Source organism: Haliotis rubra, unplaced genomic scaffold, assembly GCF_003918875.1.
Source record: "Haliotis rubra isolate DU_JTF1 unplaced genomic scaffold, ASM391887v1 Scf151, whole genome shotgun sequence".
NCBI lineage: Eukaryota > Metazoa > Mollusca > Gastropoda > Lepetellida > Haliotidae > Haliotis > Haliotis rubra.
In genome coordinates this window covers 1,705,457-1,726,324 of record NW_025765459.1, presented here as the reverse complement: position 1 = coordinate 1,726,324, position 20,868 = coordinate 1,705,457, and the positions used below count along the sequence as shown (strand labels likewise).

The 20,868-nt window shown below is 39.1% G+C and overlaps 1 protein-coding gene across 1 annotated transcript; it reads right to left on the bottom strand.

The window, feature by feature from the left end:
* Positions 1-7,734: 7,734 nt before the first annotated feature.
* LOC124270337 (amine oxidase [flavin-containing] B-like) lies at positions 7,735-20,456 on the bottom strand. The gene is given in 13 exon segments (XM_046705385.1): positions 7,735-7,929; positions 8,382-8,493; positions 10,242-10,339; positions 10,517-10,574; positions 11,029-11,173; positions 15,515-15,572; positions 15,574-15,675; positions 15,978-16,127; positions 16,709-16,745; positions 17,090-17,100; positions 17,182-17,274; positions 19,491-19,585; positions 20,312-20,456. Coding segments are annotated over 13 exon segments (1,266 nt in total). The 5' UTR covers positions 20,424-20,456.
* Positions 20,457-20,868: the final 412 nt, after the last annotated feature.

The following is a 20,868-nucleotide window of genomic DNA, read 5'->3' as shown; positions in this document are numbered from 1 at the left end:
AACTCAAAACATGTCTTTTCTCATCTAGTGATTGAACTGTAACGTGTAAAGCACCATTGAGCAGCTGCATATAGCTGGAAATAGGGGCTATACAAAGCAATTATTATTCTTATTATTACTATTTAAAGTTAAGCGGGACTTACAAAATATCGACGCAAGATGAAATTGACAGTGCGCTCTGATGTTTTTCCGCATTTCGGTGTAAAAGAGATGAAAAGGCAACAGAAAGAAATATTTAGTGTTTGCTGGCGGATAATACTGTGTTGCCACACCGCCAACAGGATTTGGCAAGTCACTTGCTTTTCAAACTTACATTCCCGTTCGTCGCGTATTGGATTCTACACATACAGGCAAGATGATCGTTCGCTGTCCCGTCCTGGCACTAATGCGCGATCAAGTAGATAAACTCTCCTCCAATCCTGTCATTTCTGCAGCGTACAGAGGTATGATAATTTGTGTTAACATCAAGGGCCTAATATGTAATGAATTTGTTTTAAATGTATTTATTGTAGGTCTATTGTATTTTGAAAATCACTCTACTGTTCCCGTCATCAACTTTATTTCTTACTTACATTCATTTACATGAGATGTCAGTAAAACTATTTGGTAGCAAATATTTATGTACAGCTTATGCTGCCAAATATATAAAGTTTCATTATATCTTTTTGACACAGGAAAACTTTTATTATTATTACAACAGTAATTTTGAATTATATAAAGTTTCATTATATTTTTTGACACAGGAAAACTTTTATTATTATTACAACAGTAATTTTGAATACACAATTTTAGACAGTATAATTTAGTATCAATAGTCCGTTTCAACATGTTTGCATACGTGGATCAGTGTATGTAGTAACCACTTTAATGATCTGTGGAAACATCTGACACGGGAAACTCAAAATAATATCATAATGCTTAATAATTCAGCTTGTTCGTCTCTGTAGGTTTCCATGGGTCAAGTGACAAATTATTCAAGAGGAATCCGTGGACATCATCTACGCCTCTCCAGAGACATTTGTTGGTGATCCACTTTGGAGAACGGCGCCACAAAAGGGCAAACTTGATGTGATTCAATGTCATTGACAAGCTCCACACTAAAATATCAACAATATCATCTGCACACCGTTGATGATAACGTCGGGTACATTTTGATGAATGTTTTGCAAATTTGTTGAGTGTTTTTGCAGTTCCAGACCAACCTCATATTTTACCAACAAGTATTTTATTTTTTGTTCAAATAACTGTTAATTAAGATTTAAGACTTGTTTCAGGGGACATGGGAGTGATGGTACCGAAAAAGAAGTTTTCAGGAAATGGTTTGCTCACATTGGGGAACTGCGATCATTGTTTCCAGAGGGTCCTCCTGAGAGAATACGTCTCAAAACTTTCAAAGTCAATTTCGACCTACATAATTGTAATCGTAGAATAATTGTTGTTTTAAATAAAGGCTAAGTTCCACTACAATCACCAGTGGCTGAAGGGATGGTGTAAATCCAGCTAGGGTCCAGCAGGTAGCCAAAGTACTGGAGGTCCCAATGGTCTCTAGCATGGTGATCAGCCTTCAGTTGCTGGTGATCTATAGCCCGGTTTTATATTTTAATCGTTGTATATAGTGATATATATTTATGATAGCATACTAGTTTTGAATTAAGAGCTGTGGTATTCTAGTAGTTTTATTGTCCTTCGATGACAGGTTTTTATTTTCTCAATTTATTGGGTTTGTTTATATTGATATTAATCAAATTGTTCTCGTCACCCTATGGCTGGGATATTGCCGATGTGACGTTAAATATCAATTCACTCACTCACTGTTTCCAGATGCATCCATACTAGCACTAAGTGCCACATGTACAGAAATAATTAGAAAATTTGCAGTGAAAGTGTTGTCCTTAAAAGAAAATACAGATGTTATAAACATGTCCCCAAACAAGACCAACGTTAAACTTCTTGTAGCTGGAGTGTCCTACACTGTTGAAATTGCCATGTCTCGGCTTGTGGTCGGTTTAAGAGATTTAAAGAATAATTTTCCTAGAACTATTATATACTGTCAGACTATCAGGGGTGTAACAAGAATGTATGCCTACATTACTGAAGGGCAGCCAGATGTTGAGAAACAAGTGGACGTGTTTCTTTCACATGCACCGCAGAATAAAGTGATGGAAAGTGTACAAGATACCTCAAGTTCACTAAGGTTAGTGGTGTGGACAAGTGTGCTTGGTATGGGTGTCGACACAACAGGTTTTGGCAGTGTTATAATGTATGGAAATCCGGGTAACACTGTTGATCTTGTACAGGAAATAGGTCAAGTTGGACGAGGAGGTGACATGGCTATTGTTGATGCACAACCCATTTCACTTGAAAAAGTGACACTGAAGTAAGAAATGTGCACCGGTTAACAGAATGCTGAAGGATGTCTCTCAAGACACCATTTCTCAGAGTAAAACAGATGGATGAACTAAAACCTGAAACAGACTGTCATAGGTGTTGTATTATCTTTACTGTACTTAAAGAGTAAACCAAGACTAAAAGAAATAGTATATTTGTATTGTTGTTTTTTTTGCCACAGCTACATGAGTCCAATATTCTCAGAATCACCTATGCATTTCTGTTCTTGAAGAGTGTGTGGTCATGCTTACATAGTATTCTCATTCCAATCACAATTAAAGTAATATGGCGGGGACCTTGATTACATGTCGCGAGCTTAAGCAGCTCAGCAGACTGGCTTATTAATGAATTGGTTCAGTGCGTATCATCTCAGCCGACCGCATACGACCTTGCTCGAAGTATATGAAGGGGAGGACACACGTCTTGGTACAAATTTCGGTTGTTCGATCCTTGGCCGCGTCATACCACAGGCATTACAAGATGGTACTTTCTGTTTCCCTGGCTGGTGCTCGCCATAAAGCGGAACAAAACAACCTGGGGAACTGGTGAGCTGGACGTCAGTATGCCATGTGTGAGTAAGGTATCCATGCTAAACAGCTGTATGGTATCTCAGTTGCCTTGATGATAAACCTGCATGATCGTGATGTTAAACCATGTCAACTCATCCGCACCTAACTTACGCTCCATTTAGCTGTGTTTGTGAAAAACAATCATGTTCACATAATGTACTTGGGAAGGGACCATGGCATACGAAATGATAGATTCAATACCATGGCTCACAAGGCCTTTTGGAAGAGAACTACATGGTCGTGTGTGGTCTGTGATGGGGTATATCCTCCAAACCAGCAACATGAACAGCAAATTTAAGCTTCAACACAGATGTGAAAACACGGGTTTCCATTTTCAACCATTTTATTATGAAGTTATGAAAAGCATCATTTTATGTCAAAAATTAATAATAACATATTCACCTTCTGCGTCATTCGATATATGACAAAATAATATCTCTGAACAAAAGAGTCTTTCTGAAAAACAATCAGATTCGTCATTAAGATAACCACATGTACCTGATGGTATTGTATAAAACAGGACTCATGTCGTATTTTCACAGAATATGCACCTATGCAGAACCTACACTTAAGTATTCACTCGGCGCCGACATGAAACATTATCTTACCTCACACATAAATGTCGCTTTCTGATTGGCTGAGCGCTCTTCTATTATTTTCAGTGTACCCCGCTTACAAGCGAGTAACATTTCAATGTACCCCGCTGTCAATGGCAACTCATTTGGTACTTCGTGGTAGTAATTCTTTATCTCGAGTAATATTGAAACACGTATGATGTACAGAAATTACCGATGTTTTGCGAATGCAAATCGATGGAAGGGAGATAACTCTAAATCAGCAAAATCTAGCGATGGCTACAAAAAGATTTGTACCCGTGCTTCAAGCAATTCAAAATTAACATTAAGGTGTTCGGTAAGATAAATACGTTGTTCACTTGTCCCTCGGGGCCCATGAGTTGACGTACCCTCGATGTTTGTTTATGTTCCCCTCGCCCAAAAACAAACATCGAGGGTACAGCAGCCCATGTCCCCCTCGAGACCAGTAAACAACTTATAATGTGCCCCTCCCTGGTCTCATTGTATTGACAATCCATCGCCTCAGACGTCACTACTTCTGATTCAAATCTGTTGTATAATCTCTGGCCATACGTTGGTGTTTTATGTATCACTATCAGCCTACAGTTGTGGTTGGAATTGGTGCAAAATATATCACTATTGTTATTGTACCACTGCTACCCCATGAGAGATCTGTTCCTCAGCAACCCATGCTTTTTCGTAAAGGGTTCACTAACCTGGCCCGTGACTGTATTCGAATCAACACTCATGATGTCAATCACTGGAATATTGCTGAGTGCCCTATCAAGCAATAACCGTCATGGGGGCAGCTGGCGGGGAAAGTGAGTATAATCTGTAAACACATTATGCATGGAAATGATATATTTACCAAATGCATCTGTTTGACCTTTCAAAAGAATGTTTTAAACAAAACCCCATGAATGAAATGCAGATTAAAACAGCAAAATTAAAAGCAGATTAAAAAACACGAATTACGTTGGGATCAGAATTTAAGACAGATTTGAACTTGAATTTACTCTACTAAAGTTTGTTGCTATGAAGATGACATCTGGTTAACACACACAAAACTATTCATACAAGGTCCCATATACTTCCCTGCATACATACTCAAAAGCATTGTTGCATTTACATTTTATATGTTATTATATATTATATTTATATTGGGATATGTTCGTGAAAATATCATGGATCAAAGGGTTTCAAACGTCACGTTTTCGGGCGAGAGTGTAAAAGTGTAAAAGGCCGATTGCGTCACACAGACATTAAATACTCGGATGATGGCTTATGTTTAAGATAAAGTTGTCTGTAATAAGTCAGTGACATGTTTTACAATTGTTCATCCGATAATATAGACAACATCGGCCGAAAAAAACTTGCAAGAACACTACTGCACCAACCAAGTGTCACGTGTATGTCATTTCTCAAGTTAATGGATACATTGCTTAATATTCTCTATCCATGGCCATATATGCTGAATATTCTCTATCCATGGCCACATATGCTTAATATTCTCTATCCATGGCTACATATGCTTAATATTCTCTATCCATGGCCACTTATGCTTAATATTCTCTATCCATGGCTACATATGCTTAATATTCTGTATCCATGGCCACTTATGCTTAATATTCTCTATCCATGGTCACATATGCTCAATATTCTCTATCCATGGCCACATATGCTTAATATTCTCTATCCATGGCCACTATGCTTAATATTCTCTATCCATGGCTTAATATGCTCTATGCTTAATATTCTCTATCCATGGCCACATATGCTTAATATTCTCTATATTCTCATGGCCACATATGCTTCATATTCTGAATCCATGGCCACATATGCTTAATATTCTCTGGGATCCATGGCCACTTATGCTTAATATTCTCTATCCATGGCCACTTTGCTTAATATGCTTAATAACTTATGCTTAATATTCTCTATCCATGGCAACATATCTAACCCCATACTGTTGCCAATGTAAGATCATCAGAGACTCCCTTACCAAAATAGGTCGTCTGAAAACAAGAGTGTTCTAGGTAAAAAAAAATACTATGTCCGAGGAAATCGATCTTAAAGTTTAGAACAACAATATTTTGAAAACTATTCAGTTAAATTCTTTGGAACTGTGCACATACATGTGTTATATCAAAACAACTGGAATCCAACCAAAAATATGTTAAAGCTCTTGAAATAAAGAAAAAATTAACAAAAAACAAACCGCAAAAACAAACGATAAGAACACTAGATACATAGATTTGTATTTGTTTTCAGAACCAGTGTTCTATGTATAAGAAATGCAGCTGAGTCAGTATTATACGATTATTGTATTTCTCCCGTACCAGGTTGTATATTTGTTGTTTTAACTTGTTTTAGTTTCAAAGCTTACGTATTACATCAAATAAATCATAAATAAGGGCAATGTTCCAATGTTCTGTTTCTATGTCTACAATGATGATATTAACTTCCAGATTGTTCCATCCCCATGTCACGTCATCAAAATGGATTTGCTGATTGGTCCAATAATCACTTAGAGTACTCAGGAACTAACAATTTGTGTTATATTATGGAGATAAAACAATGTAAAAACACATTCCAGGCTATATATCACGGTGAAAGTTTGCATGGAGATAGAATATGCAGTAAAACATGCCCAGAGCTTCCTAACCCAAGTGTTGGCAATCTATAGCCTGTTTTTATATTATACTGTGATTTATAATTAAAATATTTTAGATTTAATTACTAGATTTAGATTTAATTAATTACTGACTTTACGTTTTAACTCAATCACTCACTCCTAACTCACCGAAAGTGGACATAGAACACTCTAGTTTTCTGGCGACGAAAACTTATGTGAACTCACACAGTAGACGTCTTGCGGCCTTTATGAAGATTTGTGTTACCACTTCAAAGATTTTTAATCGTAGAATATGTGTAATTTTAATGTATGGCTAGATATATCTCAATTGCCAACGGCTGAGGGGATGTTGCAAAATCCAGCTAGGGCCCATGCAGGAAGCAAATGTACTGTAAGTCCCCATGGTCCCTAGTATGGTGATCTACCTTCAGTTGTTGGTGATCTATAGCCCGTATTTTATATTGTATTGTCTTCTTTAATTGAAATATTTTAACTTTGCGCTAGTTTTATATTTATAACTGTGATTCTCTAGTCTTTTTACTGTCCATCGTCGACAGGTATTTATTTTCAAAATGTTTCTACTTTTCATTGTATGGCTTGCTTTCGTCACGATATGGCTGCAATATTGCCGATGTGACGTTAAATATTAACTCACTCACTCACTCACTCACTCATACCTGTGTGTGTCGTATATGTATTTTCTGTCATTAAGGAATTTGGAACTGTAGTGACCTTTAGGTTCAACAACGGGCAAAGTTGTTACAGCTGTTACTTTGTCCCAGAGGACATGTGTATTTCAAATATCGCCTGAAAACTTATCTCTTCAAGAGCACCTATAACAATATTTTCAAAACCACAATGCATTTTCACTGTATATTACCCTCAGATTATTATTTCAGCGCCACGAGCATGCATAAGTGCGTGGATACAGGTGCATCATAAATGTCCATTAATATTATATTATTAATATTGTTATTAGCTTGTTGAATATCGAATCAGAAAATGTGATGTCAATTGAAATTATTTGTATGCTCATTTTCGCAAAAATTAAAAGTAAACCACAATTGCAATAAGATGTATATATGCATGCTAAAGAGCGTGTGACCTAAGTGTAATATTCACCCTACTCTACGAACTGCCCAAACAACATTAAAATACTGAAGTCTTATGAAAATCCTTTGAACATTTGAAAACCACATATTCGATGGTAACTTTTAAGAAAAATATTTCTGCTTCTAGCCCTAAGAAGTGATGAATAGGAGATCGATGAATAGATGAAAACACATCGATGTGTTAAACAAAGAACAATTAATAACATTTCTTCAATCAGAATAGATTTTCACATTTTTTGTTTTAGAGGGTGTGTGGTTAGAATATCACAGCATAAGCAGAAAAAGATCCCTATGCCAGCATCTGCCTATCATGCTTAGAACCGACCTTCACCATACAAGTCATTGTATCCCAAATGCGCCGTTAATGTTATAATGTGAATCCCTTGAGTGCATGTTACTGTCATACAGCTGGAGTAGTACTTAGTATGGCGTTAAACACACCAACTAACAAAGCACTATCCCAGCATCTTGAGGATGACTGCCACAACTGCAACACAGGCAGCCAGCACTACACCGGCAACCACGGCAGTCACAGACGGCATGCTCTGCTGTACCCATGAAGTCGGGAGGGGCCTGGCAGGGAAGTCCTCAGATTCTGGTTCATCTTGCATAATCTCTGATTCTTTAATCTTTCTCTCAGCAAATAACACCTGCAAATAACAAACTGTTTCTTCAAGTAACCACTCAATAAGAATGTAGATGCACACTTATCAACCCTAAAGCTGGGTTTTAACCTTGAATTTACATGAATAACTAACTGGTCAACACGATTTATTCACTACACAATAATATCAGCGCCTTGAGCAAGCACTAGTTGCCTGGATATGTGCGCTATATAAATATCATATAATAATACACAGGGATCACCCGTGTGTCTACACCTGTGACCTCCCACTCCATGTCTTTATACCTGTGACGCCCGCTCCATGTCTACATGTACACCTGTGACACACCACTCAGTGTCAACATCTGTGACCTCCCACTCCATGTCTACACATGTGCCCACGCTCCATGTCTACACCTGTGACGCCCACTCCATGTCTACACCTGTGACCTTCCTGTCTACACCTGGGTGACCCCAGTGTCAACATGTGTGAACCACCTCTCTGGCTGCCCGTTCCCCAGCCTGGATCGCTCCTTCCATGAATCCCATCCATTCTGTGGATGTTTCTGTCCCAGCAAAATACAGACGGTGGTGTGGCTTCCTGATCTCCCTGAAGAAAACATTTCTCCATATGCATGAAATATGTCTTTACTCACTTGCAAACTGTACCGCAAATAGGGTTGCGCAATAGAGCCTTTACTCTTGAGCGAGTGAGTGAGTTATTATTTAACGTCATATCGGCAATATTTCAGCCATGTCGTGACGAGAACATTTGACATTGAGAAAAGAATATATATAGACATTATAAAAACCTGCCGACGAAGGACAGTAAAACAACTAAAGTGAGTGAGTGAGTTAATATTTAACGTCATATCAGCAATATTTCAGCCATATCGTGACGAGAACATTTTACATTGAAATGGAATATGTGTATATTATAAAACCTGTCATCGAAGGACAACAAAACACCTAGAATATCACAATTAGATTTAACACTAGTATGGAAGGTTAGCACTATTAGGACAATATAAGATAAAAACAGGCTATAGATCGCCAACAACAGAAGGTAGATCACCATACTAGGGACCATGGGGACTTACAGTACCTTTGCTACCTGCATGGACCCTAGCTGGATTTACACCATCCCGTCAGCCATTGGCGTTTATATTGAGATTTAGCCATACATTAGAATGACAAAAATACTACGATTATATTTATTTGAAATGTTTTGGGACTTACGTACCCTCTCAGGGGGACAATAATTTTACAGTACTTTAACCCCTTTGAGGGTACAGCCACTAACAATAAAAGTTACTAATCTAAACTCCAGTAATCCAGTACTCCAGGGGGAAGTGCGACCGTGTAGCATCCCCCAGAATACTGAAATAGTGTAATGTGGTACAGATTTCCTTCCATACTGTGTCAGTACTCCGGGTGGAAAGTGCGACCGTGAAGCATCCCCCAGAATACTGAACTAGTTTAATGTCACACAGCTTACCTTCCATACTGTGTCAGTACTCCAGGGGGAAGTGCGACCGTGTAGCACCCCAGAATACTGAACTTGTGTAATGTGGTACAGCTTATCTTCCATACTGTGTCAGTACTCCAGGGGGAAGTGTGACCGTGTAGCTCCCCAGAATACTGAACTAGTGTAATGTGGTACAGCTTACCTTCCATACTGTGTCAGTACTCCTGGGGGAAGTGTGAGCGTGTAGCACCCCAGAATACTGAACTTGTGTAATGTGGTACAGCTTACCTTCCATACTGTGTCAGTACTCCAGGGGGAAGTGTGACCGTGTAGCTCCCAAGAGTACTGAACTAGTGTAATGTGGTACGGCTTACCTTCCATACTGTGTCAGTACTCCTGGGGGAAGTGTGACCGTGTAGCTCCCCAGAATACTGAACTTGTGTAATGTGGTACAGCTTACCTTCCATGCTGTGTCAGTACTCCTGGGGGAAATGTGAGACCGTGTAGCACCCCAGAATACTGAACTTGTGTAATGTGGTACAGCTTACCTTCCATACTGTGTCAGTACTCTAGGGGGAAGTGTGACCGTGTAGCTCCCCAGAATACTGAACTTGTGTAATGTGGTACAGCTTACCTTCCATACTGTGTCAGTACTCCTGGAAATGTGAGCGTGTAGCACCCCAGAATCCTGAACTTGTGTAATGTGGTACAGCTTACCTTCCATACTGTGTCAGTACTCCAGGGGGAAGTGTGACCGTGTAGCTCCCCAGAATACTGAACTTGCGTAATGTGGTACAGCTTACCTTCCATACTGTGTCAGTACTCCGGGGGAAGTGCGACCGTGTAGCATCCCCCAGAATACTGAACTAGTGTAATGTGGTACAGCTTACCTTCCATACTGTGTCAGTACTCCAGGTGGAAGTGCGACCGTATAGCATCCCCCAGAATATACATCCTCCATCCAGTTCTTCTCCACATACCCCACAGGCTGAAGAGGTATTGTATCAGTGATAAGAAAAGTCCAAAGAGGATTGATGTCAAATAGTCTAAACCAAATATGTTCTTCTGTTTATTACAATTTACCTATGGAACAATAAAGAACATGACTGACAATCTAGAAATACCATATTTCACAAAAGCTATTTACAAACATAAAACCCTTTACCTCTAAAAACTTCTTGCATTTGAATATAGCTGCAAATTGCTGACACAGCTTCTGTTTTCTGAAACGATGCATAACACCTGAATCATGTCATAATGAAATATAGCGACATATTACATCGCAAAAACAAGAATGAGTGTTTCAGATCTGCCTTTACTGATAAGGAAACCATTACACCCACATTAAACGTGCTTAAATGTTTTAGATTTAAAGGCAAACGACATGCATATGTATACCTATAATCTATCAAGATGTTACAGGTTTTCTGGGTAATGATTATCCAAATATTACCATGTTCATCTTTCTCAGAAGTTTTGAACTTTGGATTTTAGCATCTGTGTCGGAATTCCAGGACAGAATATGTTTCTAGTACTCTGCGCCCATTCTGACATTCTGATATGGTGCACTGATGGCCAAGGATGCTGATCATGTTATCAACCGGTGGTTCTCTTGGACCAGATCAGAGTATTTAAAAGGTGTTTGATAGAAATGACTGGCACAAAACAGTGACCCACCTCTCTTCCTTTGTAAGTTGACAGAGGCTGCAACACTGGTCAGCCAGGATGAAGGCCATGATCGCAGGATGGGAGCCGTCTGGCTTTGTGTCATCAAAACATGTTACAGATGGCCCAGTGTCACTCATAGCTATTCCACTCAGATCTGTAAATTATACACCACGTGTGATGACATACAGCTGTGCCACATAGATCTGTAACATTATACGTCGTTAGTGATAAAACACAGGTGTACTACTCGGATATGTAACATTATACATCACTAGTGATGAAACACTGTTGTGCCACTTAGATCTGTAACATCATACATCACTAGCGATGAAACACTGCTGTGCCACTTAGATCTGTAACATCATACATCACTAGTGATGAAATACACCTTTGTCAGTTAGATCTGCAACATTATAAATCACTAGCGATGAAACACTGTTGTGCCACTTAGATCTGTAACATTATAAATCACTAGTGATGAAACACTGTTGTGCCACTTAGATCTGCAACATTATAAATCACTAGTGATGAAACACTGTTGTGCCACTTAGATCTGCAACATTATACATCACTAGTGATGAAACACTGCTGTGCCACTTAGATCTGTAACATTGTACATCACTATTGATGAAACACTGCTATGTCACTTAGATCTGTAACATCATACATCACTAGTGATGAAACACTGTTGTGCCACTTAGATCTGCAACATTATAAATCACTAGTGATGAAACACTGTTGTGCCACTTAGATCTGTAACATTATACATCACTAGTGATGAAACACTGTTGTGCCACTTAGATCTGTAACATCATACATCACTAGTGATGAAACACTGTTGTGCCACTTAGATCTGTAACATTGTAAATCACTAGTGATGAAACACTGCTATGTCACTTAGATCTGTAACATTATACATCACTAGTGATGAAACACTGTTGTGCCACTTAGATCTGTAACATCATACATCACTAGCGATGAAACACTGCTGTGCCACTTAGATCTGTAACATCATACATCACTAGTGATGAAATACACCTTTGTCAGTTAGATCTGCAACATTATAAATCACTAGCGATGAAACACTGTTGTGCTACTTAGATCTGTAACATTATAAATCACTAGTGATGAAACACTGTTGTGCCACTTAGATCTGTAACATTATAAATCACTAGTGATGAAACACTGTTGTGCCACTTAGATCTGCAACATTATAAATCACTAGTGATGAAACACTGCTGTGCCACTTAGATCTGCAACATTATACATCACTATTGATGAAACACTGCTATGTCACTTAGATCTGTAACATCATACATCACTAGTGATGAAACACTGTTGTGCCACTTAGATCTGCAACATTATAAATCACTAGTGATGAAACACTGTTGTGCCACTTAGATCTGTAACATTATACATCACTAGTGATGAAACACTGCTGTGCCACTTAGATCTGTAACATTATACATCACTAGTGATGAAACACTGTTATACCACTTAGATCTGCAACATTATACATCACTAGTGATGAAACACTGCTGTGCCACTTAGATCTGTAACATTATAAATCACTAGTGATGAAACACTGTTGTGCCACTTAGATCTGTAACATTATAAATCACTAGTGATGAAACACTGTTGTGCCACTTAGATCTGCAACATTATAAATCACTAGTGATGAAACACTGCTGTGCCACTTAGATCTGCAACATTATACATCACTAGTGATGAAACACTGCTATGTCACTTAGATCTGTAACATCATACATCACTAGTGATGAAACACTGTTGTGCCACTTAGATCTGCAACATTATACATCACTAGTGATGAAACACTGCTGTGCCACTTAGATCTGTAACATTATACATCACTAGTGATGAAACACTGTTGTGCCACTTAGATCTGCAACATTATACATCACTAGTGATGAAACACTGTTGTGCCACTTAGATCTGCAACATTATACATCACTAGTGATGAAACACTGTTGTGCCACTTAGATCTGCAACATTATACATCACTAGTGATGAAACACTGTTGTGCCACTTAGATCTGCAACATTATAAATCACTAGTGATGAAACACTGTTGTGCCACTTAGATCTGTAACATTATACATCACTAGTGATGAAACACTGTTGTTGTGCCACTTAGATCTGCAACATTATACATCACTAGTGATGAAACACTGTTGTGCCACTTAGATCTGTAACATTATACATCACTAGTGATGAAACACATGTTGTGCCACTTAGATCTGTAACATTATACATCACTAGTGATGAAACACTGCTGTGCCACTTAGATCTGTAACATTATACATCACTAGTGATGAAACACTGCTGTGCCACTTAGATCTGTAACATTATACATCACTAGTGATGAAACACTGTTGTGCCACTTAGATCTGCAACATTATACATCACTAGTGATGAAACACTGCTGTGCCACTTAGATCTGTAACATTATAAATCACTAGTGATGAAACACTGTTGTGCCACTTAGATCTGTAACATTATACATCACTAGTGATGAAACACTGTTGTGCCACTTAGATCTGCAACATTATACATCACTAGTGATGAAACACTGCTGTGCCACTTAGATCTGTAACATTATAAATCACTAGTGATGAAACACTGCTGTGCCACTTAGATCTGTAACATTATACATCACTAGTGATGAAACACTGTTGTGCCACTTAGATCTGTAACATTATACATCACTAGTGATGAAACACTGTTGTGCCACTTAGATCTGCAACATTATACATCACTAGTGATGAAACACTGTTGTGCCACTTAGATCTGCAACATTATAAATCACTAGTGATGAAACACTGTTGTGCCACTTAGATCTGCAACATTATAAATCACTAGTGATGAAACACTGTTGTGCCACTTAGATCTGTAACATTATAAATCACTAGTGATGAAACACTGTTGTGCCACTTAGATCTGTAACATTATACATCACTAGTGATGAAACACTGTTGTGCCACTTAGATCTGCAACATTATACATCACTAGTGATGAAACACTGCTGTGCCACTTAGATCTGTAACATCATACATCACTAGTGATGAAACACTGCTGTGCCACTTAGATCTGTAACATCATACATCACTAGTGATGAAACACTGTTGTGCCACTTAGATCTGCAACATTATACATCACTAGTGATGAAACACTGTTGTGCCACTTAGATCTGTAACATTATACATCACTAGTGATGAAACACTGTTGTGCCACTTAGATCTGCAACATTATACATCACTAGTGATGAAACACTGCTGTGCCACTTAGATCTGTAACATTATACATCACTAGTGATGAAACACTGTTGTGCCACTTAGATCTGTAACATTATACATCACTAGTGATGAAACACTGCTGTGCCACTTAGATCTGTAACATTATACATCACTAGTGATGAAACACTGCTGTTAGATCCAACATTAGATCACTGTAACATCATACATCACTAGTGATGAAACACTGTTGTGCCACTTAGATCTGTAACATTATACATCACTAGTGATGAAACACTGTTGTGCCACTTAGATCTGTAACATTATACATCACTAGTGATGAAACACTGTTGTGCCACTTAGATCTGTAACATTATACATCACTAGTGATGAAACACTGCTGTGCCACTTAGATCTGTAACATCATACATCACTAGTGATGAAACACTGTTGTGCCACTTAGATCTGCAACATTATACATCACTAGTGATGAAACACTGTTGTGCCACTTAGATCTGTAACATTATAAATCACTAGTGATGAAACACTGTTGTGCCACTTAGATCTGTAACATTATACATCACTAGTGATGAAACACTGTTGTGCCACTTAGATCTGTAACATTATACATCACTAGTGATGAAACACTGTTGTGCCACTTAGATCTGTAACATTATACATCACTAGTGATGAAACACTGCTGTGCCACTTAGATCTGTAACATCATACATCACTAGTGATGAAACACTGCTGTGCCACTTAGATCTGTAACATCATACATCACTAGCGATGAAAGACTCCTGTCACTTAGATCTGTAACATTATACATCACTAGTGATGAAACACTGTTGTGCCACTTAGATCTGTAACATCATACATCACTAGTGATGAAACACTGTTGTGCCACTTAGATCTGTAACATCATACATCACTAGTGATGAAACACTGCTGTGCCACTTAGATCTGTAACATCATACATCACTAGTGATGAAACACTGCTGTGCCACTTAAGAATCTGTAACATCATACATCACTAGTGATGAAAAAATGTTGTACCACCTAGATCTGTAACATTATATATCACTGGTGATGAAATACACCTGTGTCAGTTAGATCTGTAGAATCTCAGCTGTGCTACTTAGATCTGTAGAAACTCAGCTGTGCTACTTAGACCAGTTAAGTCATCAAGAAACACCAGACCAGCTTACAACCTTCTCAGTTCTATGTATTGTGTCAAGTGCTCACCTAGCTCTCTCCAGAACGGGGTGCTGTAGAACATGTTTGTCTTGATGATGGAGCCCATGAGAGACTCGCTGTATCAACTGGGCCTTGAGGCCGGGAAGCGGAGGGGAGAAAGACACCCTGGATAGCAGTGGGAGTGGAATGGCGCTGATCAAATATGTACTCTAAGGTGCAGAGAATATCCTTATTAAGTCACCTGAACCAGCATAGTATTTTATAATTATTCAAATTTGATATGTTTTGTATCACTTTTAGAAATGTGCAGCCACAGTGACATTTTCTGTCCATTTTAGGTCGTTTGGAGATTTTATGTTCATTAACATTTGTCAAGCAGTTTATGTGTGTGTTTTCGTGGCATTCTATACCAATATAGTGAGGTCTGTAGAGCTTTACACGTCTTGAATCATTGATCCAGGGAACATGATGCAGAAAGGTATCACAAGTGTGTCAAGTGTGAATCACTGACCTTGACGACTTTCCAATCCACGGTGTGGACAACTGCTCCTGCATCATCCTGTGTGACGCTGGTGACTGGGGAGCTGAGATCAACATCAGCACCGAGCTGGTCACTCATCCCCTCAGACAACTGCTGGGTTCCACCAACAATCTTTTTCTCCTGGTAAAAGAAATAAACAATCTTGTTGACATTGTGGTCACTGTGGGTGATGGTAGAGTTTGACTAACAGTTAACCTGTCCTACATTGTGTGGACGTTGATGTCCCTGCAGGTGGAGGGTAGACAAAGACAAACTCTCTACCTGTGATCTATCATTGATGAGAGACAACCTGTCGACATTGAGGTCCACGAGGGTGGAGTTCCCACTGAGACTAGCACTCCACCTGTGATTCATCGGTTATGAGAGACACCCTGTTGACATTGAGGTCACTGTGGTGGAGGGCAGACTGAGACTAACATTTCACCTGTGCTACATCAGGTTGATACCGAGGTCACTGTGGGTGCAGACTGAAATTAACATTCTACCTGTGCTCCATCAGTGATGAGAGATCACTGTGGGTGGAAGGACTAGATCGAGGCTAAGCCTCCACCTGTACTACATCAGGTTGACATTGAGGTCACTGTGGGGTCAGTCAGACTAAGACGAACACGTACTGTACCTGTGATCCATCACTGATGAGAGACAACCTGTCTACATTCAGGTGACTGTGGGTGGAGTTGAGACTGAAATTAACATTCTACCTGTGCTCCATCAGTGATGAGAGACACCCTTTTGACACTGAGGTTACAGTGGGTGGAGGGCAGACTGAGACCTTAATCTTGTGCTATAGTTTGGCATGAAATGCATGTGGACCCGGTTTTTTGTAAATATCTCTTCATCCAATGACCCAATCGATCCCAACCTTTGCAAGTGGATGTTTTGTCAGACAACCTAATCACATTGTAAATCACCGATTTTATGCATTTGTATTAAAGAATATGTCTATGTAACTGTCAACAAAATAAACAGCAGACCGCAAACTGCTTGCAGAGGGAGGGAGCCAATGACCAGTAACAGCGGCATATAGCTGGAATATTGCTGAGTGCACTAGATTAGCGTGAAAGTAATACTCACTCACTCACTCATTTGTCCACTCATTGTTATGGAGATTAGGCTACTGACCGCAGCCATAAAGGATTTAAGAAGTGTCACTGGAATATTAGTGAATGTAGACTTCTAGTCCAAGTTCCTTGATGAGCCTGTACACTCTGTTCTGGGTGGGTCCAATGTAGGCGCCGCCAACATCTACCCAGCCATGCGTTGGATCCTACAATAAAACAGAAAGTTTTTACAAAGCATTTATCACAGATGCAAAATATGTTCCTGATAAAAACTTCACCATGAATTTCACCTGTAATAAAAAGTCAGTAATTGGCACACAGGCAATATTCCATACGGCTGATACGAACCCATCTTTTTTCGGCAATGTCAGTAAAATCAACGCCAGGGCTTTTAAAATTACAACAGTCAGTAAAACATTTGGTTGATAAAACATAGCAACATTCAGGTAGACCATACATTAACGACCTTATTGTTGTTTTGGTATGCTCTAGAGGTAATGATGAACAAGATATATGTCAGGATGTAGAAGTGTTACTTTTTCATCACTTCCACTTTATCCACCGGTCCACCAACCTTGTAATAAATGTCCGGTCTCCTGCACGGTTCAACTCATTATAGTAATCAGGGGTTTTAGTTATTTGAACAAAGGCTGGAAGATATTGCTGTCAGTCAACTGGCCAAGTGAAACTGACATATCCCTTTCCATTGTCAGTAGTGGTGTGACGATTCATCGATACGCATCGATGCATCGATCCATGGGCCGCCGATACAGTGAATCGATACAAAGATTTACATTGTCGTATATCCCGATACGATACTTCAAGGGGGCCACGATACATCTATGGTTAACTTTGAATATTGCCGAATCGCGATATCTGTCAAGAAAAAAAGACTTACTTTTGTTTGATGATTAAAATATATGCTCACTTATTTTCACTTCATAAGTACACGTTTTCTCTGAAATTCATGCGTCAATTACTGTGTCAGACATAGCACTCGCATGTTATTAACTCTGGCGGAATTTGACGAAATACTTTAAAATGTTTTTGTTTTGATCTTAAGGTGTTTTATATTTGGCGTTAGAATTAAAGATTTTAGTATGGTGATACGCATCGTATCGCCACCCTTATATCGGGATTCGTATCGTATCGCAGCATCAGTGCACAATACTTTGGCAATTCATCGTCGTGACTAAAATTTTAGCATTGTGATGTATCGTATCGCAGGTTGTATGCCAATACCAGCACTAATTGTCAGTCAATGATGTATTACATCACAGACAAGGTGATCAGGAAAAGACATTCTGTAGCTCACCATTACCTTTTTCTGGACTGTTACATCAGAATATTACGCGTAACATATGATATATCCTAATAGCTTGTTTAATACATTACATGGGGCCGCGGGGTAGCCTAGTGGTTAAAGCGTTCGCAGAAGACTCGGGTTCGATTCCCCACATGGTATAATGTTCGATTCCCCATATGGGTACAATGTGTGAAGCCGATTTCTGGTGTCCCCGCCTTGATATTGCTGGAATATTGCTAAGAGAGTCGCAAAACTAAACTCACTCATTCACTCAATGCAGTACATATTCACACAGGCATAAATACCTACAAAACAGGACATAATTGCAGGTTCATTATCACTACATTGGCATTATTCGCAGCCACAAGGCTACGGGAAGTCCATAGGTTGTGCCGAATATCACAATACATTACCAGTATGGTATGTGGTATCTGGCATACTTCATAATTACTGTGGACAATTTTTACAATGGTATATGTTTGAAATAGTCAATGAGGTTACCTGTAAAAAACATGACCAAGATCAGATTGCAAATCTGTGAGCACATTTTACAGACATCATAGATGATCAATGCAAAGATTTAGCTTCATAAACCTCATAATGTCGGTAAGGTGGCAAAATTATAACAGCACTCAACTTTATAAAGAACTACAACAAAAGCTCAATTGACCTGTTCTTTTGTTAGCATGTTTAGTGCAAATGATTTTGGTGCGTTGTATACCTTGGGGTTCAGTTCAGAACTGAAGGATGCATAGAGTGAGTGAGTTTAGTTTTACGCCGCACTCAGCAATATTCCACCTATATGGCGGCGGTCTGTAAATAATCGAGTCTTGACCAGACAATCCAGTGATCAAGACCATGAGCATCGATCTGCGCAATTGGGAACCGATGACATGTGTCAACCAAGTCAGCGAGCCTGACCACCCGATCCCGTAAGTCGCCTCTTACGACAAGCATAGTCGCCTTTTGTGGCAGGCATGGGTTGCTGAAGACCTATTCTACCCCGGATCTTCACGGGTCGAAGGATGCATGGAAGGATGAAGACAATTACATAAGCTAACAATGTCTTTGACAGGGAGCTAATGAGACAAGACTAAGTTTGGCAAATGTTTGTACCCTGACTGTGTAGGTCCGTCCTCCGACACGATCCTGGGCTTCGAGGACAGCAACACTCAGTCCACTCTTCTTGAGTAAACAAGCAGCACTTAGTCCTCACAGAAAGATAATCATAGTTCCATTATCCAGTAAAACTGTCTTAACTTGGATAAATAGGGACCAGCAAGCATATGATATCAAGTTTACCAGAGTTTGAGACAAGAGGAATCATGCTTGAAAACGGTATAAGCATCTATACCGAAACGTCGCAATTGTACAATAAAGAAGTTGATCATCCATAAACACTTGTCATTCCTACTGCTTACAACTTCTAGAATACCTCTCAAACAGTTCAAGAGGAATCGTGTTATCAGCAGGTGCTGCCCAACATGATTCTGTTACAACCCCAAGGTGAAATCATCAATGATCATGTTGAAAGGGTCCATGGTAATATGTGTGAGTAAATGCCATGGACTCATGCAAACAACATGACTTCAACATGTATAAGCTGTTTGTGTAACTGTCGTGAACATAGAGTATAAATATTGTAAACTGCCTCTGCCGCTTCAGATACCCCTGTATGCAATTTCAACACATGTCACAAAGTTAATACATTCATCCTTAATGTACATATTTCCAAACAATGAATATTGTTTTACACTAAAGAATTAAATTCCTGCTGTGGTCCTGTAAATAACAGATAGAGAGAACAACCAGCATAAATAGCCATCCATATCGTTGGCAGTTGGATACCATGTTGTATCAGTGGGGACACTAATCACTTCATTTAGAATATTGTTATGGGAGAGAGTTTGAACTCTAGGACGTGAAGTTGTCCTCACCACTGATACCAACGCCAATAATTGCAACATCCACATGAATGTCGTCCATCTTCAGATGCACGTGGTGCTGAGACACTCTAGAAATGAAGATGAAAATTATAAATATTGCCATTGCTGTTGTCTATTATGTTAATCAGCCATTATGATAGAATTGCTCACAACATCATGTGTGTCTTGTTTGGGGCTGGATATTTAACACAGCACTCAGCATGATTTGATTATGTTTTATGACTGGCATTAATTACTATACCACGAAATTCATGTCCTGAAAACACATACCACATTTGGTTTCCCTATATATAACGGTTGTTGATGAAATCTGTCTCCATTGGGAATAACGTACGCAAAGTCAAGAAACGCATGACAAGGGCCATAACTCTGTAATAAAGTGTAAGACGGTTTCCGTTTTAGAACTCCATCAAGGCATTCCTGTCCTGAAAACACGTACCCAATTTGTATTCCCTATCTATTACGGTTTCTGAGAAAATCTGTCCTCATCATATCGGAAGGATGGATGGATGGAGTTCAAACCTATATCCCCCTCCCACTTCTTGGCG